Source organism: Lonchura striata, chromosome 9 (assembly GCF_050655825.1).
Source record: "Lonchura striata isolate lonStrDom1 chromosome 9, ASM5065582v1, whole genome shotgun sequence".
NCBI lineage: Eukaryota > Metazoa > Chordata > Aves > Passeriformes > Estrildidae > Lonchura > Lonchura striata.
Window position 1 is genome coordinate 3,219,911 of NC_140711.1, and position 27,360 is coordinate 3,247,270.

At 44.7% G+C, this 27,360-nt stretch overlaps 1 protein-coding gene across 6 annotated transcripts in view; it reads left to right on the forward strand.

The window, feature by feature from the left end:
• LOC110484836 (glypican-5-like) overlaps positions 1-27,360 on the forward strand; it is a 348,921-nt gene that overhangs the window by 274,991 nt on the left and 46,570 nt on the right. For 4 of the 6 annotated variants that reach the window (XM_085586963.1, XM_085586962.1, XM_085586964.1 and 1 more), the window contains one exon: positions 4,607-4,855. The exons of the other annotated variants lie outside the window; for them this stretch is intronic. In XM_085586963.1, the coding sequence (XP_085443089.1) occupies positions 4,607-4,855 (249 nt within the window). The remainder of the gene's footprint in view (positions 1-4,606; positions 4,856-27,360) is intronic. 6 annotated transcript variants of the gene reach the window in all.

A 27,360-nucleotide genomic window follows, 5' to 3' on the forward strand; every position in this document is an offset into this window, starting at 1 on the left:
TATCAGCTGAACTCATGTCTGTTTGCTTTCCCAGCTGCATGTTACAGGCTCAGATTACTCTTGACTTTAAAAATCAACACTTGTTTAATTAAAAGTAATTTTCAAACTGTCAACCGAGTGCCAGATGCAGCAACTGGCATCATCCTGCCCCTCGTTTCTTTTCCTCTGTCCTCTCTAAAATACCCAACACCAATCAAGAAGACATTGGCAATATTAAGCCTAGGAAAGAAAAAAACAAAGCCAAAGAAAAGTGGCATTTACAGGTATGTCAGCCCAATATATCAACCCACCTTAAAGAACTGAACTCAGAACTCATTCCTGCTTCATTTGCCATCATATTCATAAGTGTCACATTTATTGCCCTGTATTATTTGAAGTTGTATTTTTAATGTTGAGGAAACTATCATAAAATGTATTGCAATACTTAAACATCACTGTGAAAGTGAAAAATGGATTTTTCCATAAAAATATACTCTCTTGTGGAATTAGGCCCTAGTGAAAATGTACTGCCTTTCAGCCTGCTTCTTGGATAGTGTGCTAATATTCTACCTAGATGTATTGTCTGCAGGCACTGGGCACAATCCTCTGGGTGTGCAGAAATTAGATAAGGAATAATTCTTTTGTATAATAGTATCCCTTGTGTAGTCTCCTGTGCAATACAGCAAAATGAATTCAGGTTCTCTCCATTGAGCTTATCTGCTGTCCCAGCATTGAGAGTGTTCTCCTGCCTTTTACCTGGGCACCACTATTTTCTGCCTTCATTCTGTTCAAGTCCAGCATGGGTAATTTACAGAGATGATCCTGGAATCAGCCTGTATCATCCTAAGTGGTTTTGCAGCAGGTGGCTGCTGGGTTAAGTTGAAGAGTCAAAACTAAAAGTGCCCCAAGGCAGGGTAATCTCTGCCTGGTTTAGTGGAGGGTGCTCATCCTGCCTGTGTCAGGGCACATCCTGGAGCCCTGCTCAAAGCTTGGACCCCATCCTCAGGAGAGCTCCTGGGCCTGACCTGGCTTGTTTACAGTGCTGCTAGCCTGTAATTTAAATATCCTATTACTCATGAGATGGTGTCTGCATATTTTTAAATATAAATTACCACTTAGGCTTCTCTTTGAGGGATTCATCAGTTGAAGCCTGGTTGGAAAGAGGAGAATCTCTGCTGCTTATTTTGAGCTGAAAAGTTCATTGTCCAGTGCTGGAAATTTGATTCACTTTTCCCCTGTTTGCAGAAAATAACTTTAGGCTCTTGCTGGCATGGTTTGGACAAGAGAAGCCTTCAGCAATACAATCTGTCTCCTGCTCTAAAAAGTTTGGAAGGCCAGAGCACAAATCAGTCCTGTGGGTTTCTACCCTTATTCCCCTACAGACACATTCTGCCCTCAGCCAGGGTTTGTTACAGACTTTGATATAATCACAGCTTGACCTGGAGTTGTGACTGTTGTTGTTTTCCATCAGAGACATCACCATGGATGGCTGCTTTTGTGCTAAGTTCTGTTCTGTTCCAAGTTCTGTGTTCTGGCATCTCTGTTTTCCAGTGCCTTCCCAGACAGAACATGGGACATTGGGCCATTTCCATAGACCATTTCCTGCTAAGACATCCCAGTCTCTGTTTCCAGTTGTACAAATTCACTGGCATAATCATAAATAATCCCAAAGCTGAGGGACTGTGTAGCCACATGGTGAACAGTGAGGCAGCTCCTCTTCTGCTTTACTGTTCCCTTTTAACAAATCCAGCTGCAGAACATCTATGTCATGAGCTTTCACATCTGTAGCCGAGTCTCAGAATGACTTTTGGTATCTCACATTCTACCCTTACACTCCTTGGTCACTAGAATCTAATTAACCATCCTTTTTTTCCATTTTTTGCAATATCCCACTTGTTCTGGGTGTTCAGCTGGGGTGATGTTTTTTCCTTGAGGCTCTCAAATGACACCAGACTGTGAGTTTGTGCCATGAACACTTCCCATGAGTCCTGTGTGTTAAACCCACACTGCAAATTACTGTCCTGCTTCTTTGGAAGTGTGCAGTTCCAAAGAAGAGCTTTGTGGAAGACAGAACGCTTAGGTCCCTTGAATAGGAATAGGAAAAACCATTGGGCATGTGGGGCCTGGGGAAGTGTTCACACAGAGCACTCATTTTGGTAATATCTGATGAGTTGTTACAGCTTTTATTGCCCTGATGTTTTCTAACAATAGTTATCCTGAAATTTCAAGATGGAAGGTCATTTTGAACAGAGTGGGTTTGAGTGGGGTGGGTTTTAAGGCAAAAAACTCATAAAGTGCTTGTGGCAGTGCTGCCATTTCATCGGTTGGGTGTCACTCAGTGTCACTGAGCCCCAGCTGCTCTGGTCTCCATCTCCTGTGGCAGATCCTTTCATCACAGTGGATTCCCATGGAGATGCACCTTGCTCGTGCAGGGCTTCCCATCAATCTGACACTTCTGGTGGAAGCTGAAGATGAGGGGGGTGCTGCAGAGGGCCATACAGACCTTGTGTAGCTGACAGTAAACTATGACAGTCTCTCTTCTCAGCACCTCAAACCAGCAGATATTGTCAATATTTTCTCCTTTATGTCTGAAAGTTCCTTTGATTCATGTGTGCTCCAGATACTTGGTGTAAAATGCCCTGTCTGGTGCAGCTTAGGAGCATGTCACAGCCTTATCTCTTTCTGCCTGCTCAAAGCTCAAGAAGAAGGAATATTTTGGCAGGCCAGCTGTCACAGGATGCAGTGAGTGGGTGACAGTGGCCTCGTGGCTGTGGGAAGGCAGTGTCAGTGTTCTCAGAAGGTTTGGTGTGAGCTCTCAGAGTGTCACAGGAGGTGGGAGAGAGCTGAAGGGTGTTTGACCTCCCCACTGAATCTGCACTTGTGTACTCGATGGCCACAAGTCCTCTTCTCATATTTGTGGTATTTCCTTCCAAACAAACACAATTATGTAGTACTTGGATAGTGATCTTCAGCCCACCTACTTAACATGGTATCAATTACACCTCTATTAGAGCTCTTTAGACTTTAATCTTTTTTTCCTCATGCCCCCAAGACTTGTTTTCTTAATTTTACAGCTGGAGAACTGGCATAGGGAGCCAATGGGAAATAGGCCAGTCATTCCACATGAGTTATGTTTTGTATTGGTTTTAAGTGAGACTCTTTAAAATATAATTAAAAGCTTTATTGTTCCTTGATTAATATGCTGCTCTGTTTCTAGTATAATGCCCTTTTATCCATAATGCTCCTCAGCTATTTTACAAATATTCCTATGCTGTGTTTGTTTTGGCAACTGCTGCCAGATGTTGACTCTATGAAATCTTTCCAGCCTTTTAAAAGCTGCATTGCTTTTCTGTCAAGAAGATGCATCCATGCCAGGGTATTGTGACATGAGGAATTGCACTTTCACCTGGGAGAGCTGTGCCAGGCTGCAGGGATGGGGAGCAGGAAGAGGGTCAGAGCAGGGTTGAGATTTGTGCTGCCATCTCCCAGCACCAGGACTGCCAACAGAGCCAGGCTCTCCTGGTGCCTGGCTGCCACTCCACTGTGCTGCTGGTCACTGAAGGGTTCTTCTGAAGGGAGAGTGATAACCTTCTGGAGGGAAGGTGATAAAGGGAGCAGAATGACCAGCTGCACCCACTTCAGAGCCTGATAGGTGATAAATGACCAGCTGCACCCACTCAGAGCCTGATAGGTGATGAGGACTGCAACAAACTGGGAGGGTGACCCAGGGATTTAAGCGTGTGTTTAGCCCTGGCAAGCTCCAGGGGGAGAGGAGCCTCTGTAGAAGTAGCATGGGGTGTGCTATGCTCGCCTGTGCCTGGCACTCCTGCAGCTACAGGCTTCAGAAATGCAGAGAAGCAGCATTGGTGCAGTGTTTGCAGTGCTCTGTGACTCCATGTGCATTGGTTTCAGTTCTACACAACCAACTTCCACAGAAATACACAGCTCAGGCCAAGTGTTTGAGTGGTGTTCATTGGCAGGACTCACATAGCCAGATAAAAATCTGGGCCAGACCTTGGAGTTCAGTACATATCAGATGTATGACTCCATGCTTCTGGAGCTTTTGGGGAAACAACTGGTTTGTGTTGCATTCTGTGCCGTACATAATCTTGTTCAATGTTCTGTGTGCCAGCTGCAAGTCAGGAGTTGGAGCCTCATTTGTTCTGCAATGAAGGATTGTTCCCCCCTGGAAAAGGGAAGGGAAAAACAAGCAGAGACTTCACTTCTTTACGTTTTTGGTTGGGTATTTTTTTTTTTTTAATTTCTCCATAGACCTTTTGCTCTGAGCTTCAAGATACAGAATCTATCACAGTCTATCTGCTTTTGGTTTGGATCTGGGCATAGAAAAAATGTCTGGAAAATCTGAAATATGGCGCTACTGCAAATATTGATGTCCTTCACAGGCTCCATCATATTTTAAATAACCTGCCTGGAGCTGACAAGAAATCTGTTTTGCCAGGCAAAACAAATGGGACAAAACCAGTAGTGTCCCTTCCAGATATATTCCATGGTGTGGCTGTCACTTTTGGGGTTCCAGGGCATGAAGCATGTCCCAGCAATCCTGTGGCTCTGACTCTACATCAAACACTTCACTCCTTGCAGTGTTTCTCCCTTCCTGCTGCTTTAGGTAACAGAACTTTGAGTGAAGAAGTCTCTGCTGCAGTGTGTTCATCTGGAGCAGCCTTTTCCACTGCTTGCCATATTGGAAAGTATAATTTGATTGCTGCCAATCATCAGACCAGCCTCTCTGTAGTTGCAGGGGTGAGCAGTCCTTACTCTGCAGCATCATTTGAGACCTTTCTGTGGCTGGCAGGCTGTGCCATGGAGTGCTGCAGAGCCCTTTCATGTCACGAGGTCATTGTGCTGCTGAAATCAGGTATGCTAAATAAACCATCTAAGGTTTTGCAGGCCATAACTCAGTGAGCAAATACCATAACCCTCGCTTTATTAGAACTAGGGGCTGATTAACTGATTAACTAGGGGCTGCAATAGGCCTGAAGGGACTGGTAACCATCTCAACAGAAACATAGATTCCACAGACTATGGCAGTCCATGCTTAAGGATGCATTTGAATCCTTACCTACCTTAAGGTAATTGCAAATGCTGAAATCCACATGATTTCAGGTTTTAGGTCCACCCCTGTCCCCTCTGAGTTTTATATTGCCAGATTACCCTCTTTTTTTTCTCCAAGTCAAGCTAACATTAATAAACAGGACTTTATTCCTTTCCTGCAGTGGTTTAAAAAACAAAAACCACAGTACAAAATCAACATAATGTTAATCTTTGGCCCCGTGTGTTGTAGGCAATGTTATCTTATTTAAGGGTCCTTTTAAAGATTAGCCTAAACAATTCCCCATTTCCTTTTTATACAACCTCCAGTTCTATTATTGCCAGTCACTGTTTTGTTATTGTTGTTTGGAAAGAAGTGTTTAAAAACACAACATGTTTAAATAGGTTGTGGCCAGAAGTTTTGGCAGTGACACGAGCCCCATGTGACACTGCATGTACTCAGTGAGCTTTGGAGCTGAGCCCTGCCCTGCTCGGACACCAGGGCAATGCTGTTCCCTCACTGTTGGGAGGAAATTCTGTGTCTGTGAATCCCAGGGGAGTTACCTTCACATAATTTGATCCCTGAGCCTGTCTGTGGATGGGTGCCCTGCTCCTTCCTCTCTGGCCACACTGAATCAGCCCCTTGCTCATTGAGGGTTCTTCATCCAGAGCAGAATTTTTGTGTGCAAGCCTCTGTAGATCAATTATTTACTCTGGGGAGCTGGAACCTTTAAAGGTTCCTTCCAAGCCAAACTAGTGATTCCATGACTTTGGAAAAGAGTGTGCAGAAGCATCTGGGGTGATTTGTGACACCTGGGTGGCAAGAATTGGTGCATTTCCCCTGCTTTGACTCAGTAGCTGTTTTTCTTGCAGAGCTCCTGAGACCTGAGGAGAGGAAAAAGGATGCCCAGCCATCTTTTCAGTGTGCTACAAGTTTGCATACGCTGCACATTTTCTTCAAAATTAAGTGCATTCATTTGCAATGTTTCTCCTCTTTAATTAGGTTTACCGATTGCCAAAGTGAAGAAATGTGGTCTTTGGTTTTGAGGGTGGTTTATGAAAACAGCCTGTGCAATCCATCTCTTGGCATGGGGGCTGCTTCACAGCATTGCTTCCAGGACTCAGCTGCTCTAAAGGAACAGGGCTGATCTGTAATGAGTGTTATTTCTTCTAGCTTTGGATAAGTTCTGGCATCTAAAGGAAGGTTCTTGCTTTCTTAGTATGATAACAAGTTGATATCAGAGATGCAGAGATAATGTGAGTGTTATATAAGCCTGTCTTTTGTTGTTGTTGCAGATCTTTTTGCACTCAGACCAACTCAGTTCCTAAACATCCACCTATTTCAGCCATCAGTAAAAGCTCTCTCTGGAGATTCAATTTAACAAATAATGATTTCACCAGAAATGAATAAATATTATTGTACTGGGAAGATACTATATCAACAAAGCTAGTAGCTCCTAAAGCTACTTTTACTGGTTACTATTTTGGGACTTCACCAGGTTTTTTTAAGCATCTGTGGATGTGTCAGGAGTTCTTTAGCTTCCTTCTGAAGGACATTTGGCCTCTTGGTTACAATCAGGTTTTTCCTGGGTGTTCTCTCAGCTCAGGAGGGGAAGTGGCTCTGTGATGGATGCTGTGGCCAAGGCCTGAGCACAGCTAATCAGGGACTGTTTCCTTATCACTGGCCCTGGCAGCAAACCAGGCTGCTCTTGCCCTCCCTGCAGGCAATCCCAGCTGCTGGAAGAGGCAGGGGCTGCTGATGTGTCCCAGGCTCCTTTCTGGCCAATCCAGACAGGCAGCTCTGCTGGTTCAGAGGAACCACACTGGAAGTCAGAAAGCCCAGAGGAAAAAAGGCTGAACTCAAAGCACAGATCAGGAGTAGAGACCAACACTTGCTATTTTGAATTCCTAAATGCAGAGCCTTCAGGACAGCCTTTAGGCTGGGGTGGTTATAGTACCAGCCTGGTTAGAAGCAGTGATGTTTTTCATTGCCCCTGGGCTATAATGATATCACAATAACAGAATGGATGAGAAGCCCCAGTGACATATTGGGTTCTCTAAGCCAGAGTGTCCAAAATGTGGTGTCTGGCCCTCAGTCCCTTGCCATCAGCCCAGCATAAGCTGGCTGCAGTTTAAGTGCTGGATTTGCCTTCTCAGAAGTGTGAGAGGAACAAGGAACTTCCCTGATGTCTGAGACCCTGCAGGTGTGAGCAGGCTTGTGCTTTCCACTGTGGAGGAGGAGCTTTAGGAACCCAGAATAAAAGGATTCTGGATCTCCAGCCAGGTTCTCTGTTAAATGGATGCCACCCTTTTGGACTAAACTTCTCCAGTACCCTAACAAAAGAGCAAAACAAAGAAGCCTCAAACAAACAAAAAAAGCCAAGAGCAAAACAAAAATACACCAACCCTTTGTAATGGCCAAGTGTTGGCTCAGAGAGCACTGCTGAGTAGCCAGGTGGGTTGACCTCAGTGCCAGAACCCTTTCCAGTCCTATGAATGAAGAATAAAGAGTTGCACTTGTTTTTTATGATGCATCTTCTTTTAATTAGAGACAGTGAATGTTTCTGATGGCATCCTTATGCCCACTGAAATGAATCTAGCAAAGGCATTTTGAGCAGGGTTGCAGAAGTGGTGTGGGAGCCCTGGCAGTGCTCTGGTGTCAGGAGCTGAGCCTGTGCCTGGCCTTTGGCTGGGAAGGGGAACAGGAGGTGTTGGTTGAGCTCACTGAGTGGGAGCTGGGAGTGCTTCTCCTTGCAAGTGGCTGTCTGTGCTCCCCTTGAGGGGCACTATGTGCAATTTATTCCTCACTCCATAGGAGAAATTACCTGAGGAGATGTCTCCTGCCCCTTGGCTATGGAGCAGTGCAGAGCAGAGCTTACCCTGGAATCCCTTCCTCCAAGTGGGAAACAGGGATCCTATTGATTTAATTTGCTGGTCACTGGGAGGAGAGTGAAATCCATCCTTAACTTGGCTGGGCTCTGAACAAAGCCAGATAAACAAACAGTAATTTTATTTTTCCAAGATGTGCCCAAAGGAGAGAGGAACAGCTCTGCCGTGTAGGAATGATTTTGAGGCCAGCACAGGTTACTGTTGGAAGGAGTTTATTCCAGTGCATTGACCAGAGGCAAAACCATGTCTCATTCCACCAGGTCTGAAATAAGTGAGGGAAAGGGGTTTGACAGAAACAGGTTATACCTTCATGGTGACAATGATACTGTCCTTGTTTAGCCCTTTGTACCAAAGAAATTCAATTACTGCCTGAGAAAGCATTTGGTTTTACCAGCTTAGCTGTACTAGTTGAAATTACATATTATGATGTGTCTTAGTCCGAGTTCTATTTGCAAGGCATTAATTTGCTTCCTGTAATTTAACTCTTTAAATACATTCAAGTATCCAGCAGATGTTACCAGGCACGTTCAATATCAGGGCTGCTCCAGCAAGGATACTCGATGTGAATGCTGAACTGGCAGGAAAGCACAGTTGCTGTAGGGCTGTGTTTGGAGTCAGGCTTTCCCCAGGGTGGGTTTCAGTCTGCCAGCCATGCCAGGGAGAGCCCCTGTGTGGGTGTGACCCAGCTCAGGGGCAGGGCTGGGGTGCCTGGGAACCTCACAGTTGAGGATCACAGAAAGAATGAGGCTGGAAAAGACCTTTTGAGATCATCTAGTCCAACCCATGCCCTAACACCTCCTCATGACACAAACCACGGCACTGAGTGCCACATCCAGGTTTTTTTTAAACACCTCCAGGGATGGTGACTTCACCCCCTCCCTGGGCAGACGATTCCAGTGCCCAGTCACTCTTTTAGTGAAGAATTTTTTCTAACGTCTAACCCGAATTTCTCTTGGTGCAGCTTAAGGCTGTATCTTCCTATTCTGTCAGTTGTTGTCTGGGAGAAGAGACCAACCCTCCATGACTACAACCTCCTTTCAGGGGGTTGTGGAGAGTGACAAGGTCACCTCTGAGCCCTCACCCTCCTTTCTTCCAGGCTTTTTTCTAGGACTTGACCTTGAAAATTGGCAACAAGTGCAGAATTCTGCAGTGCTGTCTGGCCCAGCCCGTGAGCACACAGGGACAAAATCCCAGCAGGGTGAGCCCGTCCAGCTGTGCTGGAGGCTGCCCTGAGCCAGGCTCAGACCTCTCTCATGAACATTTCTGTCTGTGCATTCCAGGTGTGTCTGTCAGGCCAGGGCAGAGCTTGCACTGGGGTGTGCAAGGGTCTCTGAGCAGGCTGATTACAGACTGAAACCCACCCCTGGCCAGAAGAGGGTTATCAGCACAAAGTGAGGATGGAGCAGGTTGGAGAAATAGCATCTCTCCTCCTCAGCCTGCTGTATGAATGGTGGGAAAAAGCCTCTCACTTTTGTCACAATTGGTGTCTTTTCTAATAACCTGAAGGGTTGAATTACTTACATGTGGGGCTAAAATAGCTCTAAGTGCATTTTTATTGCCTGGCTCTGGGGCTGCCATTTACAGGTTTAACAGCCCTAATGCTTTTAAATGAAATGAGAAGGAGTGTATGTGGTAAAGTGTTCAAAAATGATATCTGCCTTGTTATTTGGACATAAGTATAGCACTAAAAGTCCTGTTCTGTTTTCTACAGAATATTTTTCTTTTGCAGACCCTGGTTTTAAATATTCTACAATGAACCAGTAAACACTGTGAGGCTTTGAATGTGTAAGAAATGCTGTTATATAAATCTTACAGCTAAGAAAATTAAACTGTTCATGTGCAACCATTTACTGAAAATATACCAATTTTGTGGGCTATTTTAACACCCAGAGTTAGTTTTCTACTTTTTGTGAAATGAATATTATTTTTGCTTTCTGCTCGTGCCCTCTTGTTTTGGTGTATTAAGAAACTGAAGACAGGGAGACAGCGCACTGGTGGAGGAGAAAGCTCCAGGATGTTCTCTGCATGTGGGAAAACAGAAGTGTTAAAATAGCAGCACATTATTTTTTTTAATTTGCTCAAAAAAGGAAAGATTGACTGCTCAACTTCCTCTATATTCATAAATGCCAGAGTACTTCAGCAGAGATAAGGGTGATAATCTCCCTTCTGTAGATAAGGAGAGTGAGGCACAGTGGCTTTCAGTTCTCACAGATTTAACTGTGCAGAGATCCCAGGTCCCTCCATCTGCATCCCTCATTACTGGGCTTCTCCTGCCTCTCCTGCAGGGTTTGGGTTTCCCCCCAGGGCACAGGGGCTGTGGCAAGAGGCTCTGGCCTTCCTGACTCCAGCATGCAGTGGCTGCTGCAGAGTGCAGGTACTCACAGAAACTTGCAGCCTGAGCTTTGGGCAAGTGCTGTAGATTTTTTTTTTTTTAATGTAATTAAAGACATTCACTGGTCTTTCATGCAGGTACCTCCTTAAAACTTCATATTCTTCTTTTTAGATGCAGAGTATGTTTCATACCTCTGACAGGTTGGCAGATGAGTTGCTTTTAGGCTTAACTGACCCCCATAAAATCAGTAAACAAGCAAAACCCTGGAAGTGAAAATCAAAAACTTTCTATATCAGATGTTCCATGGTGCCTCAGGAGTGGTGTCGTGTGCACTTTCCTTCTGTCAAGTGGCACCTGGTCTAGATTCTGCAGCATTCAGGATGCCATTTCTTTTCTATAGACAGTTTTAAAAAATCCTCATCAAAAAAGGCTTTGAGTAAATGCAGTATCTTATGCAAAATGTTTAATTTTGGTGGAAAATGTGGATGGCATCCTGAATCTACAGTGATGAGCTTTCAAGAAGTATCATCTATTTGCCTTGTTCATCCAAGTGTGCTGTAATTACTGAAAATATTTTTATAGGTCCCTGATTTGGTGTTGTGCCTTGAGGTTTTTTGCACTTTTTTAATATGAAAGAGTATCTTAAAACTGAAATTAGCATTGCATATACACTGACCAGAGCTGAGCCTAGAACTACATTATTCTCTGTTAGGAGGGTTGGAGCAGCAGCAAGATTCTTTCTCTTATATCTCCCTTTGCAAGAAGTCATCTGTACTGAGCTGATGTGCTAATCATTCTTCTCTATAGGCTAATTCCTAGAGTATTCTAGCCTTTCCCATTTCCTCCAGAAAAACCTTAATCATGATGTATTTTGCTTTAGATGTCTAATTGTTCTTCCTTAAATCATATTAAATTATCCAGCTGATTACCTGCTGCAGCAGATTGTCTGGATCTTGCACTTTTCCCACCATGAGCAGTCCTGTCTCTGCAGCCCTAAAAAGGGAAGCGTGTGCAGATTCTTCCAAACAAGTATCTTGCAGCATTTTCAGCTTACCAGTCATTTATTCAAACTCTATTTTTTAATGACTCCACAGTTTTTATCCTCACTCTTGAAGTTGTATTTTCTTAATGACTGCACAGTTAAACCCCTAGAATTTACTTTCACACTGCATAACTCACAGAGGATGCTCTGCCAGGGAGGTGTTAAGCTGGGCAGAGAAGAAGCTCTTTGAGACTGCAGTGCAATGGTCACCATCTCATGACCTTTTCTGGTGCCTGCTCTGCTCTCTTGCCTGGTGTTCCTGACCCAGCACTTGGGTTATGGACAGTTCACACAACCAGGAAAGAGAATTTTTCAGGTTTATAGAGCCTCGGGGCATACTGTATTTGACACTGTTTTCCTTTTGCTGCTTGTTAGGGAGAGAGCCTTTGATGGTGAATTTGTATGATATTCCTTGTAAAGAAGCTGGGGTTCCTTGACAAACTTCCAGGGAATGTATTCAGACTTTTCCCCACACTCCTTAATGTCTGGCCAAGGGGATTGGAGCAGCACAGACTTTCTAAGGTCCAGCAGTACCTGTTTGCACCATCCAGTGCTGTGCAGGCTGCAGGTGATGGGCTGAAGGAAGAGATCAGATCTGTGCCTTGAGTGATGGAGGATAAAACAATTCACGAGGGGCAGGGCCCACATGGTGAATATTTTGTTTGTATGCTACCTGTGCTGAGCAGAATGGATTGGGGTTCTTTTCTGCCTTGAGCTCCCAAATCTTACAGTGGCTGTTCCTGAGCAGAGACAATGAGCTGGGCCAGATTCCTGCCTGCTGGAAGTGGTGCTGCCTCTGCAGTTGAGTTGTACCAGATTGTGCTATGTGAGAAGTTCAGTTTTCTTCAGTTATTTTTACATTCTGAAATAACACTGCTCAAGATCCTTCCCCAAGCCTGTTATTTTCACTGCCTCTTTCTCCCTTGCACTAACCAGTATTTTAAAACCCTTTCTCCCTCTTCAGGACCTGGTCTATAAGTGAGCCCCCCAAAGCCAAGCTGGCTCTGCCTGTCCTGTGTGCAATGTGTGGAGCCACCATGGCCGAGTCTCAGCTGAGTTTGAGCACCCAAGTAAACTCCAGGTTTTTGGTACAGCTAATGAGGGCTTCAGTACTTATTCTTCTCAGCCTAGCCCCGCCACCCAGACATCAGAGGTTCCAGCAGCATTCAGTGCCCCAGCTCCTGACCCAGAAGGATGCCTGCATATCCCTCTGCCTGGAATGCTGCTCCTTGTCCCCACACCTTTCAGGGCTCCCAATGCTTTCAGGTTCCCACTTGACTTTCTGTGAAACCTTCCTCTCCTGGAGAAGATGGCAGCTCCACTGGGCTGGGACTGATGTGTGTGCCAGCTTCTTGCCTCGGGACTTTCAGGTGCTGCAAGCTGCCTGAGCAAATGTCACACAGGGCTTGTTCATTGCCTTTTGTAAACTTCCTCTCACTTTATGTGGATGAGAAGATGTACAGTTGGAATTCCTTATTCTGATAAAACATTCTTTGTGTGTGGTGTTGCAGTTCAGAGGGTAAACCCGAGGAACAGGCAGATGCTTGTGCTGAAATCCTGTGCTAGGCACCTGGGTTAGCTACAGGCTGCAGCGTGTTCTAGCCCCAGAATTTCAGTTTGTGCAGGGGACAGTTTGGGTTGTAACACTGGAGAAGCAGGATTTAAGCTGAAGTGAAGCACTGCTCTTCTCTTGTGCAGGTGAGGTAGGCTGACTGTGGCTGAAGAACAGCAGACACTGTTCTCTCTTCTGGGGAAAGTATCAAAGCTGGTTTGCTTTCCATCCCTGGTCTTGCTTGCAATTTTAGTTAATTTTGTGTTCTGTAGTACTATATTTACAGTTAGGAATACATTAGAAAATGCTTGTTTGCCTATGTGAGGTGTTCTGAAAATTTATTAGACAACAGAGATTGGTAAGGCAATCCATGGTGCTATAAAAATAGAATCACAAAAGCTATTACAAGGATATAATGTGCAAAGAAATTTCTTTCCTTCAGTTATTAATAGAAAGGTTTAGGTTTATGCCTTTGTGCTTTTGCAAGCCACAGACACTTTCCTCAGCCTGAAGCATGGTTTCAACCACAACACGTTTTCATCCACTCATCCACAGCTAAAAAGACCTAAGGAAGCAAAAAGGAGAGGGGGTAAAAATCCCAGTGCTCATTTTAAGTCATTGAGGACTCAAGCAAACTCAGTGTTTCCTTTCCTGCAGTCAAACAAGGTTCTGCAGAGGGCAGAAGGATATTTTCTGAGCAGCAGCTGCAGGGATGTGTTGGGCAGTCCTGCTGGGATCGGAACTCACCTCCAATCCTAATCCCAGGTTGGCCAATTTTAATTCCACAGTTGAATTTCACAGGTTTGAAGTGCCAGGAGCATCGAGTGTGGCTTGCTCCAGTTTCACACAAATCCTTCTTGCAGAAGCTGCCCTGAGGTAGCAGGAGAGCAATGCTCCAGCCTGAGACTTACTCAGCTCCTCTCCTGGGTGCAGGGCAGGCACTGCCAAACCTCTGGCAGAGTCCAGCAGTGCCAGCCCTGCCCAGGGATACTCGTGCTCCAGGATTCCTCTTTCCTTTGGTGTGTCTGTGACATGTGTGCTTTCTGGAGAGGGATTCCCCAGCTGCCCTGCCTGCCAGGCTGTGCTGGGAGTGCAGGATTTGCTGCTGGCTGTGGGAAGTGGTTTCCAGAGCATCCTCCCAGGTCTGTGTGTTTGCTGGTTCTGCCTGCTTGGAGATGACTGCTCCAGAAACTGTTCTGGATCCTTCACAGACCATGTCATGCTTTCCACGTCAAGTAAAATAACTTTATATTGTTTATGTTGTTGGTTTTGGAAAACATAAATGGCACTGGTGGTGTGTTGGATAGGGAGCCTGTCTGTGACCCCAGCAAGCACCTTCTGTCAGAGGAGTGGCAGCTCGAGGCCACAGGCAGAGCTTCTGTGCAGCTGCAAGAACCCCCATGGCCAGGGATTTCTGCACGTTGGGAACGGTGAAAATCCATTAATGCACACCATGGGGTTGTTTATGGATTCAGGTTCTGCTGGATGTGCTCCGGGGCAGGAAGGAAAGGTTGTGTTCAGTGTTGAGAAAGCATTCTGTTTATAATTTTAGTTCCTTGCTGAGGTTTCCATGCCCAACACAAGAACCATGACTGTCAATTTCTTTGCACGAGAAGCAGTTTTCCCTCGCTTTGCCTGGTGTATTAATTCAGTCAAATTTGTGCCTATTCCTGTATATTAAATTAATCTCTTTTCAACAGGAAAATTCATCCATATTCTAGAAATATTTAAGTAGTTTTATTCTGTTATTTTAGTAGATAAGACTGTTTCTCAATAGCAAGAATTCAAGTAGTAACCCAGCTTAGACTAGGTTGCCCTCATAAATTATATCTTCCTAGGAGGAAGAGAAAATCAGAAGTAATATAAGAGCTTTATCTAGGGAAAAGGCTAATAATGTCACTAACCTCATGATTTCAACTATGGAAATTGTCTTGCAATGTGAAATTTATTACGTTTAACATTCATGATACTGTTGGACCATTTAATGAGAAACAACATAATTGATTTTCCATAACGAGCCATCTACCAAAAATATTGAGGGGAAAATTGTCAGTTGGCCATCTAAAGAATTTTTTGAAACACGGTTGGGATGCTATTGAAATATGGAACTTAACCTCAGAAGGATATTTTTTTAAATTTACAAAATTAGTTTGTATTGCAATTAAATGTGGAAATTGAGTGGATGAGTTAATATAGGCAGCTCTCTGAATTTCAAGCTTTATATTAGAAGCTCAAATTCTTAGCACCCCTCACCCTCCCATAATAAGTGTTACTTGAATTCAAATCTCATTTTAGTGATAACTGGTTGGGTTCATTGCTAGCATGTACTGATAGCAGCCCCTGTGTGTTTATGGATGCAGGGTGAGGGATCACTGTCCAGGTGATGCCTTTTTTGGGCTTACCTGGAAACAGAGGCTAGACAAAATTCAAAGGATAAAAGCAGATATATTTAATAAAGGGCCTTCAGGTACATTAAGGGCAGGTGAAACCCCCCAGGGGCTACACCCATGATGGACAATGGTTATGAGTTTTTCAGACAATTATAAGTTTGGTCCATTCACATATTATCCAGCAATTACAGCTTCAGCTAATGAAGTAATTTACTCCCAGTTTGCTGCCCCCCAATTCAATTTTGTTTATATTTTTCAGGGCCTGAGGCAGTGAGGTGTCCTTGGGTTTCAGGCCTAGAGATGAATTGTTTTGTCTGAATAAACCAGGAGAACAGTAGCTGACAGCCTATGGAGTTTTAGAGTTGTACCCCAAAGCAGTTCAGAATTTGGAAATATAAAAGCTAAAATCCTAAGGCATCACAGGTGGTGATGATCCATCACCATCCAAAGGGCTCAGCCCCTCATCCAAAGGGTCACCTGCTCCATTACAGTGTGTGCTGTGACCCACACAGGCTGGGGGACACCCCAAATCTCACCTGGGAACAGGGTCATGCTCAGCTGCCCATGTGGGGAACCCAAGGAAAACCCTCAGGAAAAAACGTCTTTATTGCTGATGCTCTGTCGTCTTTGTCACTCTGGACAAAGATAAGATCAGCAGTAGGAAATGCACTTAGATGTACCATGTTCCAGAGCTGCTGTCAGTAACACTGCTGCACATCCAGGGCTTCCTCACATCCAGATTCCCATCTCTATGAAACTACACCTAAATTGGGGTGTTTATTCCTAAACCAGCTAGTAATCTTCCTGGAAAGGTTTAGTAGCCAAACCCTACAAAAGGCAGGAGCCTGGAGGCCTTGGAGAGCCCAGGAGTCTTTGTTACCTTCATGTGCTGGATGCTGGGCACAGAGCAGGAAGCTTTTCCTGCCCCACAGAGCACTCAAATGCATACCCAGAAGGCAGAAGGACTGTAATAAGGCTAGCAGACTTCTGAAGAGCTTTTTAGTGCACATTAAGATGCTTTATAGGCATTTAGGTCTGCCACTGGATATTGATGAATAGTGCTGTAGTAGCCATTAGGAAAGGAAGGGCTCAGTTCTGATGGCCTCTGACATCTCAGTCCTGCTTGTGCTCAGGCCACTCACACATCCAAGGAGATTCATTTTCCCCACCAACATAATTTTGAAGCTTTGGGCAAGTTCTGCCTCCAGTAGGCTGGAATCTCACTACCTGAGACTGCTTTAAAAATTTATACATTTGAAGATTAATACTCCTGTTCATTGATTGATTTTGGAAGTATTATACTAAATACCTCTATAATGCAGTGGGTTTGTTCCATTATGTTTCATTCATTTGTTGAATTCTATGTTTTATTGCTGCTGAAGTTATCTGAAAGGGAATCCTATGAATATCTTTGGACCAAGTTCCCTGAACTCTGCCGCTGGGCAGCCACTAGGAAAAGTTAGAGAAAATGCTGCTTTGAAACCCCTTCAAATAATTTCAAGCACTGCTTTAGTAGTCTCCAAAGTATTGCCCATGCAGGCTGGCTTCTCTCACTGGCACAGTACAACCCTGTCATTCCACTGGATGGGAGCATAAAAGAGGATTTCAGGAAAATCATGTTTCTGAAGGAAATACTCAGCACACCAGCCACTAGCACTCTCTAATACTGAGTTTTATGCAGCCTTATTCAGCAGTGGCCTAATGATTATACTGAAATAAAATGTTTTGAGTAAATTGTTTCATCTTTGAAACAGTTTGCAACTGAAAGCCCTTGGAGGAAAACGAGCGTGTAATTTTCTGGCTATTTTAAACCATGTAAGCACCGAGAAAAATAGTATGATTAATTTATTTTGGAGTATGTTGATTACCTAGCAATTAAAGCTTTATAATATTTTTCTTTATGGAACAACAAAGGCCAGTTTAATGCTTTTACTTTAGTTTCGGCTCATTGGACTGGCTTCATACCTGGTGCAGACAGATTAATACTCTGAAAGCATATGAAGTACCTATATGCAGCTGAACATGGCCCACTTAGCTCAAAAAGATGATGGGTCTTCACAGAAAGAACTTTCATTCATTCACAGCATCTGGTTCCATTACATTCAACCCAATCAAGCCATGAAATTGAAATAAAATTACTTTTGACAGTGGTGGTGGCAGTGTAACAATGAAAGCAAGATGGGAGGAAGGAAATATATACATGGCAGGAGAGGCTCTGAGTGAGGACAAGCTGTGTAAAGTGCCTTTAAATTTTCAGATAAGTGAGTGGGTGCGTGGGAAGATGAACTTGGAACTATTGGAGCTTTCCAAAGTGCATTTCACCTGCTCTTTAGAATGAGATTGTGTCTGTGTAACACGGCAGGGCAGCAAAACCCTTTCCTGCACAGCTGCTGCTGCCCAGCTCCTGCTCCCTTTGGGGGTGACAGGGGAGCACCCCTCACCCTGCAGCACCCCCTCTGTGCTGCAAACCCTGCTGCTGCCCAGCTCTGCTCCTTGGGGGTGCAGGTCCTGCTGCTGCCACCCTCCTCAGCTGCCCTGGGGCTGCCCAGGAGCAGGGAGGATGGTGAAGTGTAGAGCAGGAGGAAAAGGTGGCTAAAGAACAGGGGTATTGTGCAGAACTTGGATAGAGTCAGCATGGCAAAAGGGGCTGTGGTTTCTGTCCCAAGGCTCTGCCACCTTGTGTGTCACCTCTGAGCAGGGGCAAGGTGGGCTCTGTGTGTGTGTGGCTGTGGGGAAGCACCTGGTGACAGTGTTGCTTGCTGCTTTGAGGTCTGTGGTGGTCTCTGCACGCAGTGAAAAACTTGGTGCAGCTTCTAAGCCACCATTACAAGAATCTCCACTCACCACAACTAGCCAATGAATTGTCTGCAGCAGGGTGGGAACATTTGCAAAGTCACCTTTAAGGCATGAAGGGAGGGGTTGGTGCTCAGTGTAGGCACATCACACAGTTACAAACACAGTATCTGTTTTTAAGCATTCAGGTTCAGAAGGCAAAAGGTGTTCCCAGCTCCCCAGCCTTGTTCTCAGTGTTTCAGATAAGTTATGTAATAGTTGGCTCTCACAATTTAAAAGATGGATATTATACAGATGTACAGTAATGTTATTGTAATATGTCATTCCATAGTCCTCTTTCCCCCCTTGTAATAGCCTTAGTAGTCAAGACATTTAGAGGAGGCTGGTTTGTTACCAGGAGATGCAGCAAAACAACACCTGGGCCCCAGTCAAAGTGTAAAAAGTCATCTCCACCAATGGATGGCACAGACAGTTTACTGACAAGACTTTCAGAGGGGCAAAGCATATAAAAGGCAGAACATCAATTTTGTAGATCAGCCACATGGCAGGCAGCCACGGGGGGGAGTGGGGCTCCCAGTGCTGTAATTTCTCCTTATTTAGTTCTTTGTTGTAGTTTTTGTTAAAGTTTAATAACATTTTTAAAAAGTGAGCAGTCATTTCTCACATCAGTGACACTGCCTGGGACAGCTCTGAGGCCTGTGCAGAGAGGAGCTCTGCTCAGACACACCTGTGCCAGCCTCTCCCACCAGATCAGGGCAAGGACATGGAGTCAGAGTTTCCCAGACTGAGCTGCTGTGTCTGTGGCAGGACTGGACTGTGTTTAGGGAAACAGGTGTGAGAAATGATGCTCACTTCCAAAACTTTATATTTTTTATTAAAACCTTATCAAACATACAACAGAAGACTGAATAGAGAAATTATTACAGCACTGGAAGCAGAGGATTTTTCCCACCATGTGCTCAGCCACACAAAGGAAGTTTCACTTTTTAACCCTTTAGCTCCCAAAAAGTTCTGTCCTTACTTGTCCTTCACTGCCCAGTGCTGGAGATCACTTCTGACATCTCGACTGGAGGTCAGGAGCTGCCACAGTAAGGAGCCAACCCTCCCAAATGTCCCAGACCCAGGGCACCCCTGATAGCAGCACAAGGGGTAAAACATAACTGTGAGTCTATAGAACTTCTCTTAACATATATACATGATATTTGCCTTTTCATTGTGAGAGTCAGCCGTGGCATCACTCATCTGTCACACAGGGGCATATGCTGGAGGCTGTGGAAACACTTCCCAGCTTACAGGTGTGGCTGTGTCTGGTTTTGTATGGGAGGTATTTACAGAAGCGATGCAAAATTTGAGCTACTGGAAAGCTGTACACATTGCTGTGAAAAACACATGTTAAAAACTGTGGGAGTCCAGGGCTTCCCTCTGGCTGCCCTGGCAGGTCTGGGACCCTGGCAGAGATCAGGAACCCCCTGGACAGAGCCCCCAGAGACACTGTCTGTGATCTCTGTCCATGGAAAAGAGTTTTCAATCTTACAGGATCAATTACAAGCTCTGAGTGTTTGATATAAGTAATAATTAAGTGTGGCACGGGTGCAAAAGTAAAATTTTAGGATTCTAGATGAGGGGTTCAAAGGGGACAAGATGGAGGAAATTGGGTGTGTCTTGTCCTTTTTCTCCTTCTTTTTCATGCCCTCCATGTTTCACTGTGGTGTTGGCATTTTTCTGTTGGTTCAGGCTGGGGACACACTTTCCAACGTAGGTGACAGATATTGGCACGTTCTTGTAAATGCAGCCCAGGGAGTTTCTGGTATTTAATGTTTGTCACATCCCACTGAGGGCAGAGCCCCACACGCTGCCCTGCAGGACAGAGCTGGGCAGGGCAGCAGAACATGTGAGAGATAAACAGAATAAACAACCTTGAAACCAGCACAGACCAATTATGGCTTCTGCTTTGGCAGGGGGGCTGACAGACAGAGACTTTCTACAATCTCAGGATCATCAATAGCACAGATTCCAACAAAAAAACGAAAGAAACTTAGGAACTTTCTGTTTTTTTCTGGTTTGGGAACAGGTAACAGGGGCTGGCCTTCGTTGGGCCGGGCTGGGCAGGCTGTGCTGTGGGCAGGCACTGTTGTGTCCTGCTGAAGGTGTCCCCACACGACATCTCAGTGCCATGGCTGTCGCCCAGTGCAGGGGCCATGCCCCGTGTCTGAGGGCTCATTTTCAAGGTGTGTGATGGGGATCCCAGCCTGGCAGCCCGGCCTGGCTCCGTGCCGTGTCCCCGAGGCTGCCCAGGGGAGCCGGGGCTGTGTGGGAGCTGCTCCCTCCTTCAGTGCCGGGCTTGCTCCGAGAACAAGGGCTTCGTGTGGTTGCTCTGCATTCCTCATTGCTCTGATGAGAAGCTGCATTTTCCCTGCAGTTGACTGTCGCCCTGATTCTTCAGATTTTCTAAAGCCTTCTGAGTTTACATTTTGTTAGAAAACTTTTTCACATGACTTTCTGTAAATAGCATGTTGTTTACATTTTTATAGGGGTAGAGAAACTTGATATATTAATTGTTTGTCCAATGTCTTTCGAGAGGTGGCACATTCACTCTCCAATCCACTGTCACCTTTGGAAAAATATAAAAGTTGGAGTCAGAAAATAAATCTTCTTTACCTTACAAATAGCAGTGGCTCACGTTGTGCTTTCATGTGTCCTGTAGCAACAGCTGTCCTGGGCCTGAAGCGAGCCTCCTGCAGCTGTTGTGGATCCTGCTTGTGCTCACTCACCAAATTAGTCACCTCACCAGACTTTTTTCTGTACTGTTGCTTTTTAAACTGGTTTCTGTGATTGTCAGAGAAGGATTTATTGAGCATTAATCCATCTGGGCTTGCATTGCCCACCTCAGCTGGCACAGCTCTGGGCAAGGTGGCTCCTGTCTGCTGCAGGGGCTGGGGTGCCACCATCAAACCTGGATATTTCCTCCCTCCTTCAAGCACTATGGAAGCAAGGTGGAAATGCTGGATGTTCTACCCCTATGTGTGCTGCCCTGTTGGTGAGTCAGGACTTTACAGAATGTTTTGATAAGTATAAAAGTGATGAGGAGATGTCAAGGCAGGAGAGGATGCCAGTTTGTGTTATGTGTTTGGTTTCTCTCCTTGACAAGGGTATGTTGCTCTTTTGGAGGAATTGTTGTTTTTGGTTTTGTGCTCTTTTTCCTCAGTGTGTTAGGATGCACTATTTATTTTTCTAGGTTAGTGGGTAAGATCTCATGCAAATTGTTCCTGAAAACAGCTTGCTTTCCTTGTCCATGAACAGTGTGCCTTTTCATGAATATATTTAGCATTCTCATAAACATGGATAGCTCCTAAAGCCAATGTCTTTCTCTTTACACATCCAAGGCTGCCAGAAACCAGTCCAGAGAAAGCAATTTTTATTTACCACAGAATTTCTTCAGCCTCACTATTTCTGGAGGTGTATTCAAAGGCAAAAGCAGAAAGCAGCAGCTGTTTGAGTCACACACAGGAAAATCAAGTTAGCAGAGGAATGAATTTTACAACACATCACTTTTACTGTCATACCTGAAATGAGTGATTTAACTGATGACTGTAATTTAAATCAAAATATTGCAGGCTTCATTCAGGAAAAGTAGGTGATATTTAAATGAGGAAATAAATCAGGATTAAAACTCGAGACTTTGTTTTCTGATGCTAATTTTGAAAATAATGAACACAGTTCATCTTGTTGCACACATTTTACAGCACTCTGGGGCTCCTTTTGCTGTGCTGGGGGCATTGGCTGTTCCTGCCAGGGCTCACCTCAGACCTTCCCAAGCTGTCAGCGCTGTGCCTGGGTGGATTCTGTGTGACTGCAGCCCACCCTGCTGTGTGTAATTAAACACTTTCCCCACAGAGTAAATCCCCAGATGGTTACAGAGGCAGGGAGAACAGATCAGCTGATAAGGCTGGGGATCAGTGGTGGGGCAGGAGCACACTTTGTGTGAATAACACAGAGTTATTCTGGCCAGAAATCCAGCAGGAGCAAGGTGATGCTTTTGAGGCTACCTAAAAAGAGAGGCCAGACAAAACCAAGGGAATAAAAAGCATTTCTATTTATTGAAGAGCCTTCAGGTACATTCAGGGCAGACAAAGCCCCCCCGGGGCTGCACCCAAAAATGGACCATGGCTCACAGCTTTTCACACTTTTATAAGTTTGGGCCATTTGCATATTGAGGGTTCATCTTCCAATTCCAGCTTCAGGTAATGAAGTCATTTACCCCAAGTTTGCTCCCCCCACTCACTTTTGTTTCCATCTCTGGCCTGAGGCAGTGAGGTGTCCTTGACTGCCAGGCCTGGAGAGGAATTGCTGTGTCTGCCCAAAATGGGAAAGCAGCAGCTCACACTGTGTGTGGAGTTTAGAGTTATACACTAGAGAACTGCAGGATTGCAAATATATGGAAAATATACAAATCCTAAAATCCTAAGGCATCAAAGGTGTGCTGCTCTGCAGGCTGCTCTGCTCAGAAGGGTTCTCTGACAAGGGCATCTCCTCCCTCCTCACTTAAGCAAGGGTCCCCTTCCTGTGCCCACATTTATTTATGGTTTTTAACAAATAACTTGTCTGCAAACAGTTGTGTAAGTTATCTGTGATATCGTATTTCTCTCCAGTCAGAGGATATTTTGAAGGGCAGGTGCATCAAGTCAAGCTGATGCCAGGCTGCATGGGTGTGAGGGAAGCTGGAAGGGCCCAGGGCAGGGGAGGGCAGTGGCTGCCAGGCTGCAGGAGCTGCCAGTGAGGGTGGGAAAGCCACAAATCTGATCTGCTTGTCCTTTTCCTGCTGCTGTATTCCATCTGTGTTCCCTTATGGGGTGTCAAGAAGTCACCTTGGTTCTTTGAGGCAAAAGGATTTCTTCAGGTGTATATTAGATGATGGTTAGAGAAAATGAGGATGTAATCAATCAGTGAAGTTTGTTATTTTACAGTATGGATTACTTTCAGTCTGTTCTAGTCTGCTCATGCTGATGGATGAAGCTGAAATTTCCTGGATGCTTCCAGAGGAAAGGACCCATGTGTCCTAAGGTTCAGGATAACTTTAGGCTTTTCTGTGCACAGAGGTGAACTGGATCCTGGCTGTGCTGATACCTTATTCATGCACAGAAGGGATTTTCTCCTGAATAACTATGTTTGCCAATAGAGCAACCTTTGGGGGGAGATTTTCTGGCACAGCTCTCTGAGGATCTTGTAGCCATCCAGGCTGGTGTTTGTGCTGAGCTCTCCTGTGGATCTTGTCACCTCCCAGCTGGAGCAGGTCCAGTTCTGCAGGACAAAAAGGAGTTTTCAAGAAGCCATGGGCAATCTCTTATTTTGTACACTTAAGGCTGACTTAACAGTTAAGGTAGCCTTAACAGTTAGAGATTATTATGCATAGATGCAGACTAGCCTATGCATCTGTTAATTATCTTCCCTGATCCACCAAAATGATGGAATATTTTTCTCAGTCACATGTAAGTGATACTGATGCTGGAAGGGAGCAGGTGATATAAATCATTGCAGTGTTTGATTCTTGGTTTAGAGCAAAAGAATGGGCTTCTCTTAAGTACCTTCTCATTTTAATGTGATACAACTTTCATAGTCTGAGTAGGTTTTCAGAAAGAAAAATCAGTCTGTGGTCCCCAAACTTCAGCTGGCAGGTGTAAATCTCTTGCTTTGTTCCTGAGGAAGGAGGAAAAGCCAAAGTTTTGTGGGAAAAGGCACAGAGTTGTCCTGGTTGGTTGTTGCAGGGGAATTAGTTCAGGATCTGGATGCCAGATCTTTCCACGTGCCTCAGCAGGCCCATTTGCAGCTTCCTTTTTGGAAGATGCCATCCCAGGTTTGTTTGCTGTTCGGTGACTACTGATGTGCATAAGTAACAAATGAGAAAAAATATTTCAGTATTGGTTTGGGGTGGTAGGGAGGGAACGGAAAAGTGCTAAGACTCATCTTTTCCCAGCTGTGATATTTATTTGTAGTCCTTGTTCCCTTCTGGCTCCATCCCATTTGCTACACTAATGTAAAAAGGAGGAAGAGGAGGAGGAGGTTGGGACAGGTTCCCTGGGAATGGAAGCACAATCCAGTGTCCATGTTAGCAGTGCTGCTCCTGCCAGGACAGGAATCTTCACTTCCCAGCTCAATATCTTCGAGTTTCAGTGAAGCAAATACATCTCATCAAAAGAAGATGAAGATTATCTTAAACCAGTGGGAAGAGATTTCAAAACAAAACCCCTCAGAAATGGGATAGAACCTGTGAGTCTCTGTGCAGCTTCAAATGCACTGCAGACAAAAGTACCTCTGGATACCCTGAGGTCTGAAGAATATCATTAAAGGAAAGTAAAAGAGATCATTGCTTGAAAAGGAAATTCAAGAGTGGCATAAACCCTTCATAATTTCAAATATGAAGTCTCTTCTGGAAGAACTGTAACTTAGGGATCCTGAAAGATCAATGAGGTTTTTGTGAATTTGAGATTTTTCTCTGTGTTTTTATATTGGGGTTTGGTGGGGGTTTTTTGTAGGTTCTTTTCAAGACTGTATCCTTCATCCCTTCTCTATAACCCATAGGTGACTATAGAGCTCCTGTGGAGCATCAAACTGCTATACTGAGATGATAGAAAAGTTGTGAATAACCATATCTTAGGAAAAATCTTTGAGCTTTGACTAAAAAAAAGAGAGTAGTAAGGACAAATTTGCCAGAGAGGTAAATGTGTGCAAGAGTTTTATCACCTGAAATAGAAGCTGGATCCTGCACTTCTCAAAAATAAATAAATAAGTAAAAGTATGTTTAATCATTCCCTGGAAGTGAGATCCCTGCTGGAACAATTAATTCATAAGGCTGCCTTGCAGGCCAGTGGGAGCCTTGCTGGCAGCAGTGATTAATGCTGGCTGCAGGAAGCAGCCCTGGGGAGGGATCACAAATTATTAACCCTGCCCAAACAGGCTTTGCCAGGAGCCCCCAACCAACAGGTAACAAGGGGGAAACTGGAATTTAACAGTGATTCAGCAGGAGGGGCAGAGGAAAGGCCTTGGATAGGATGGAAGGGCCCACTCCATGTCCCAGAGCATGTTTTTGTGACTTTTCTGAACAAGTGTGCCTGTGCTGGCTGTTCTAGACACTTTGGTGGGTTGGGTTGTTTGTTTGTTTGTTTGTTTTGCCTTAATGTTGGTTATTGTTAATTAATATTAACAAACCATATTTTTTATTTCATATGGCAGATCCATAAACTAGATTTTTTTCAATTTAAGAAATTTAGCAACTGCTCCAACTCCCCAGCACATCCATAGGGATACATCCATGATATCAAAGGCTCCTGAGTCCTTGCAGCTGGGAAAGCCCTGGGCACAAGGAGCACAAGCCCTGTTTTATGGTTCTGCTGAAGTCTTTTGATGCCTTTTTGTGATTACCTAAAACAGAGGCCAGACAAAATTAAGAGAATAAAAAGAAGTTCTATTTATTGAAGGGACTTCAGAAACATTTAGGGTGAAGCCCCCCAGGGGCTACAACCAAGAATGGACCACGGGTCACAGGTTTTCACACTTCTATAAGTTTGGTCCATTTGCATACTGGGGGCTCATCTTCCAATTTCAGTTTCAGCTAATGAAGTAATTTACCCCCAGTTTGCTCCCCCCACTCACTTTTGTTTCCATCTCTCTGGTCTGAGGCAGTGAGGTGTCCTTGACTGCCAGGCCTGGAGAGGAATTGCTGTGTCTGCCCAAAATGGGAAAGCAGCAGCTCACACTGTGTGTGAAGTTTAGAGTTATACACTAAAGAGCTGCAGGATTACAAATACATGAAGAATATACAAGCTAAAATCCTAAGGCATCAGTTTCTGTGCTGGAAGATCAGAGGTGTGAGCTGCACTGTGTGTAGGAAAGTGCTGATACCAGAGGAACCCTGGAGGGCAGAAGATGTGTGCCCCTGGCTTTTGTGGAGGGGAGGCTGTGTGGAGCTTGGGAGGGCTCTTTGTGTGGCTGGCAGCCTGGCACAGCAGGTCCTGTGTGGGGCAGGGAGAGGCCACTGAATTATAACCTTGAGCTGCTGAGAGAAGCGTGGCCAGAGCTTGGAAGGAGACACACAATCACTCAATTGTCTGAAAATTTCACCCAGGGAATTCAATGCCAGTTCCCAAGGGGTTCAGCACAGGGTGCCAGGCATTTTAGGTCAGAGTTTTGATTTTGGCATGGCTGCCAGCATCCCCACATCACTGGGTACATCTCCTTCCCTTGCTACCCAAAGGCTTCAGCTCTCTGTAATCTGCGGGGTTAATAAAAGAAGTGTTCTTCCAAAAAGGCTGTGCCAGTTCCCCACAGATTCTGACAGGCTGTGCAGCTCCCAAGGGAGTGAAGTCTGATTTGTAAAGGCTTGGGGAGCTCCTGGATTCCCTGTGCAGGGCACAGCAGACAGAAATCAGGTGTTTGAGGGGGGAAAGTGAAGCCTCCACCACTCCCCAGCCTGTGTGAGGAGGGCTTGTTGTTTGCATGATCAGGTACTTCATATGAAAATAATAGTTTTCTTTAATTCAAACACTAAGTAATTGGAGAGACCATCTAGCATTTCAAGTTGATAACAGATCTGGCTTTATGTTGGCATTAAACATGATTAGGTGTAGTTTTGTGCTTAATGCATATTTGAAATGTACTGTGATAATGGAGTGCTATACTTTTCAGTCTAATCTGAAGAGAATTGGAGAGTTTATACTGAAATGAGAGGAATACTTAGTTTTAGTAAATTTTTCTTAAAGCATCAGCAAAATAAAGAGTCTGATGTCTAATGAAGCTCTTGGTGTGCCTCTGAATTCACGACAGCTAAAACAATCGTGCTAGCTCGCAGCTTAGATTAGAACTGTAAAAATGAAATAAAATGTCATCTGGGTAAATGATCTACTACCACAGGTGTTGAAAAACAATCCTGAGCAGGAATGGCCTAGGCACCAAGTAATTAAATTACGATGACAGATGATGGTTTAATAAGGTGATTGTGATGAGGTGGGCCTGCCATCCTGAGCACTCCCCAGCAGCTCTGGCTGCCACGTTTGGAGGGTGGCAGCACAGAGGATTTGCAGTGAGATTTCCATGTCATGACTGTCAGCTTTGCAGGGAGAACTGCATCCTTTGCTTCCCATAATACTGTCTCTGTGGACATGTTAAGCAGCTTCTTCACATTATATATGTTTAGTGGGTTCAAATGTTTCTTTTCAAGGGCTATAAAACAACCAGGTTTATCTCTCCTTTCTAACAGATTGAGGCCAGTGCATAACAATCAAGATCCAGTCCTGTAACTATTGAGCACATTCAGATCTGATTCGCAGCATCTGTGGAGACT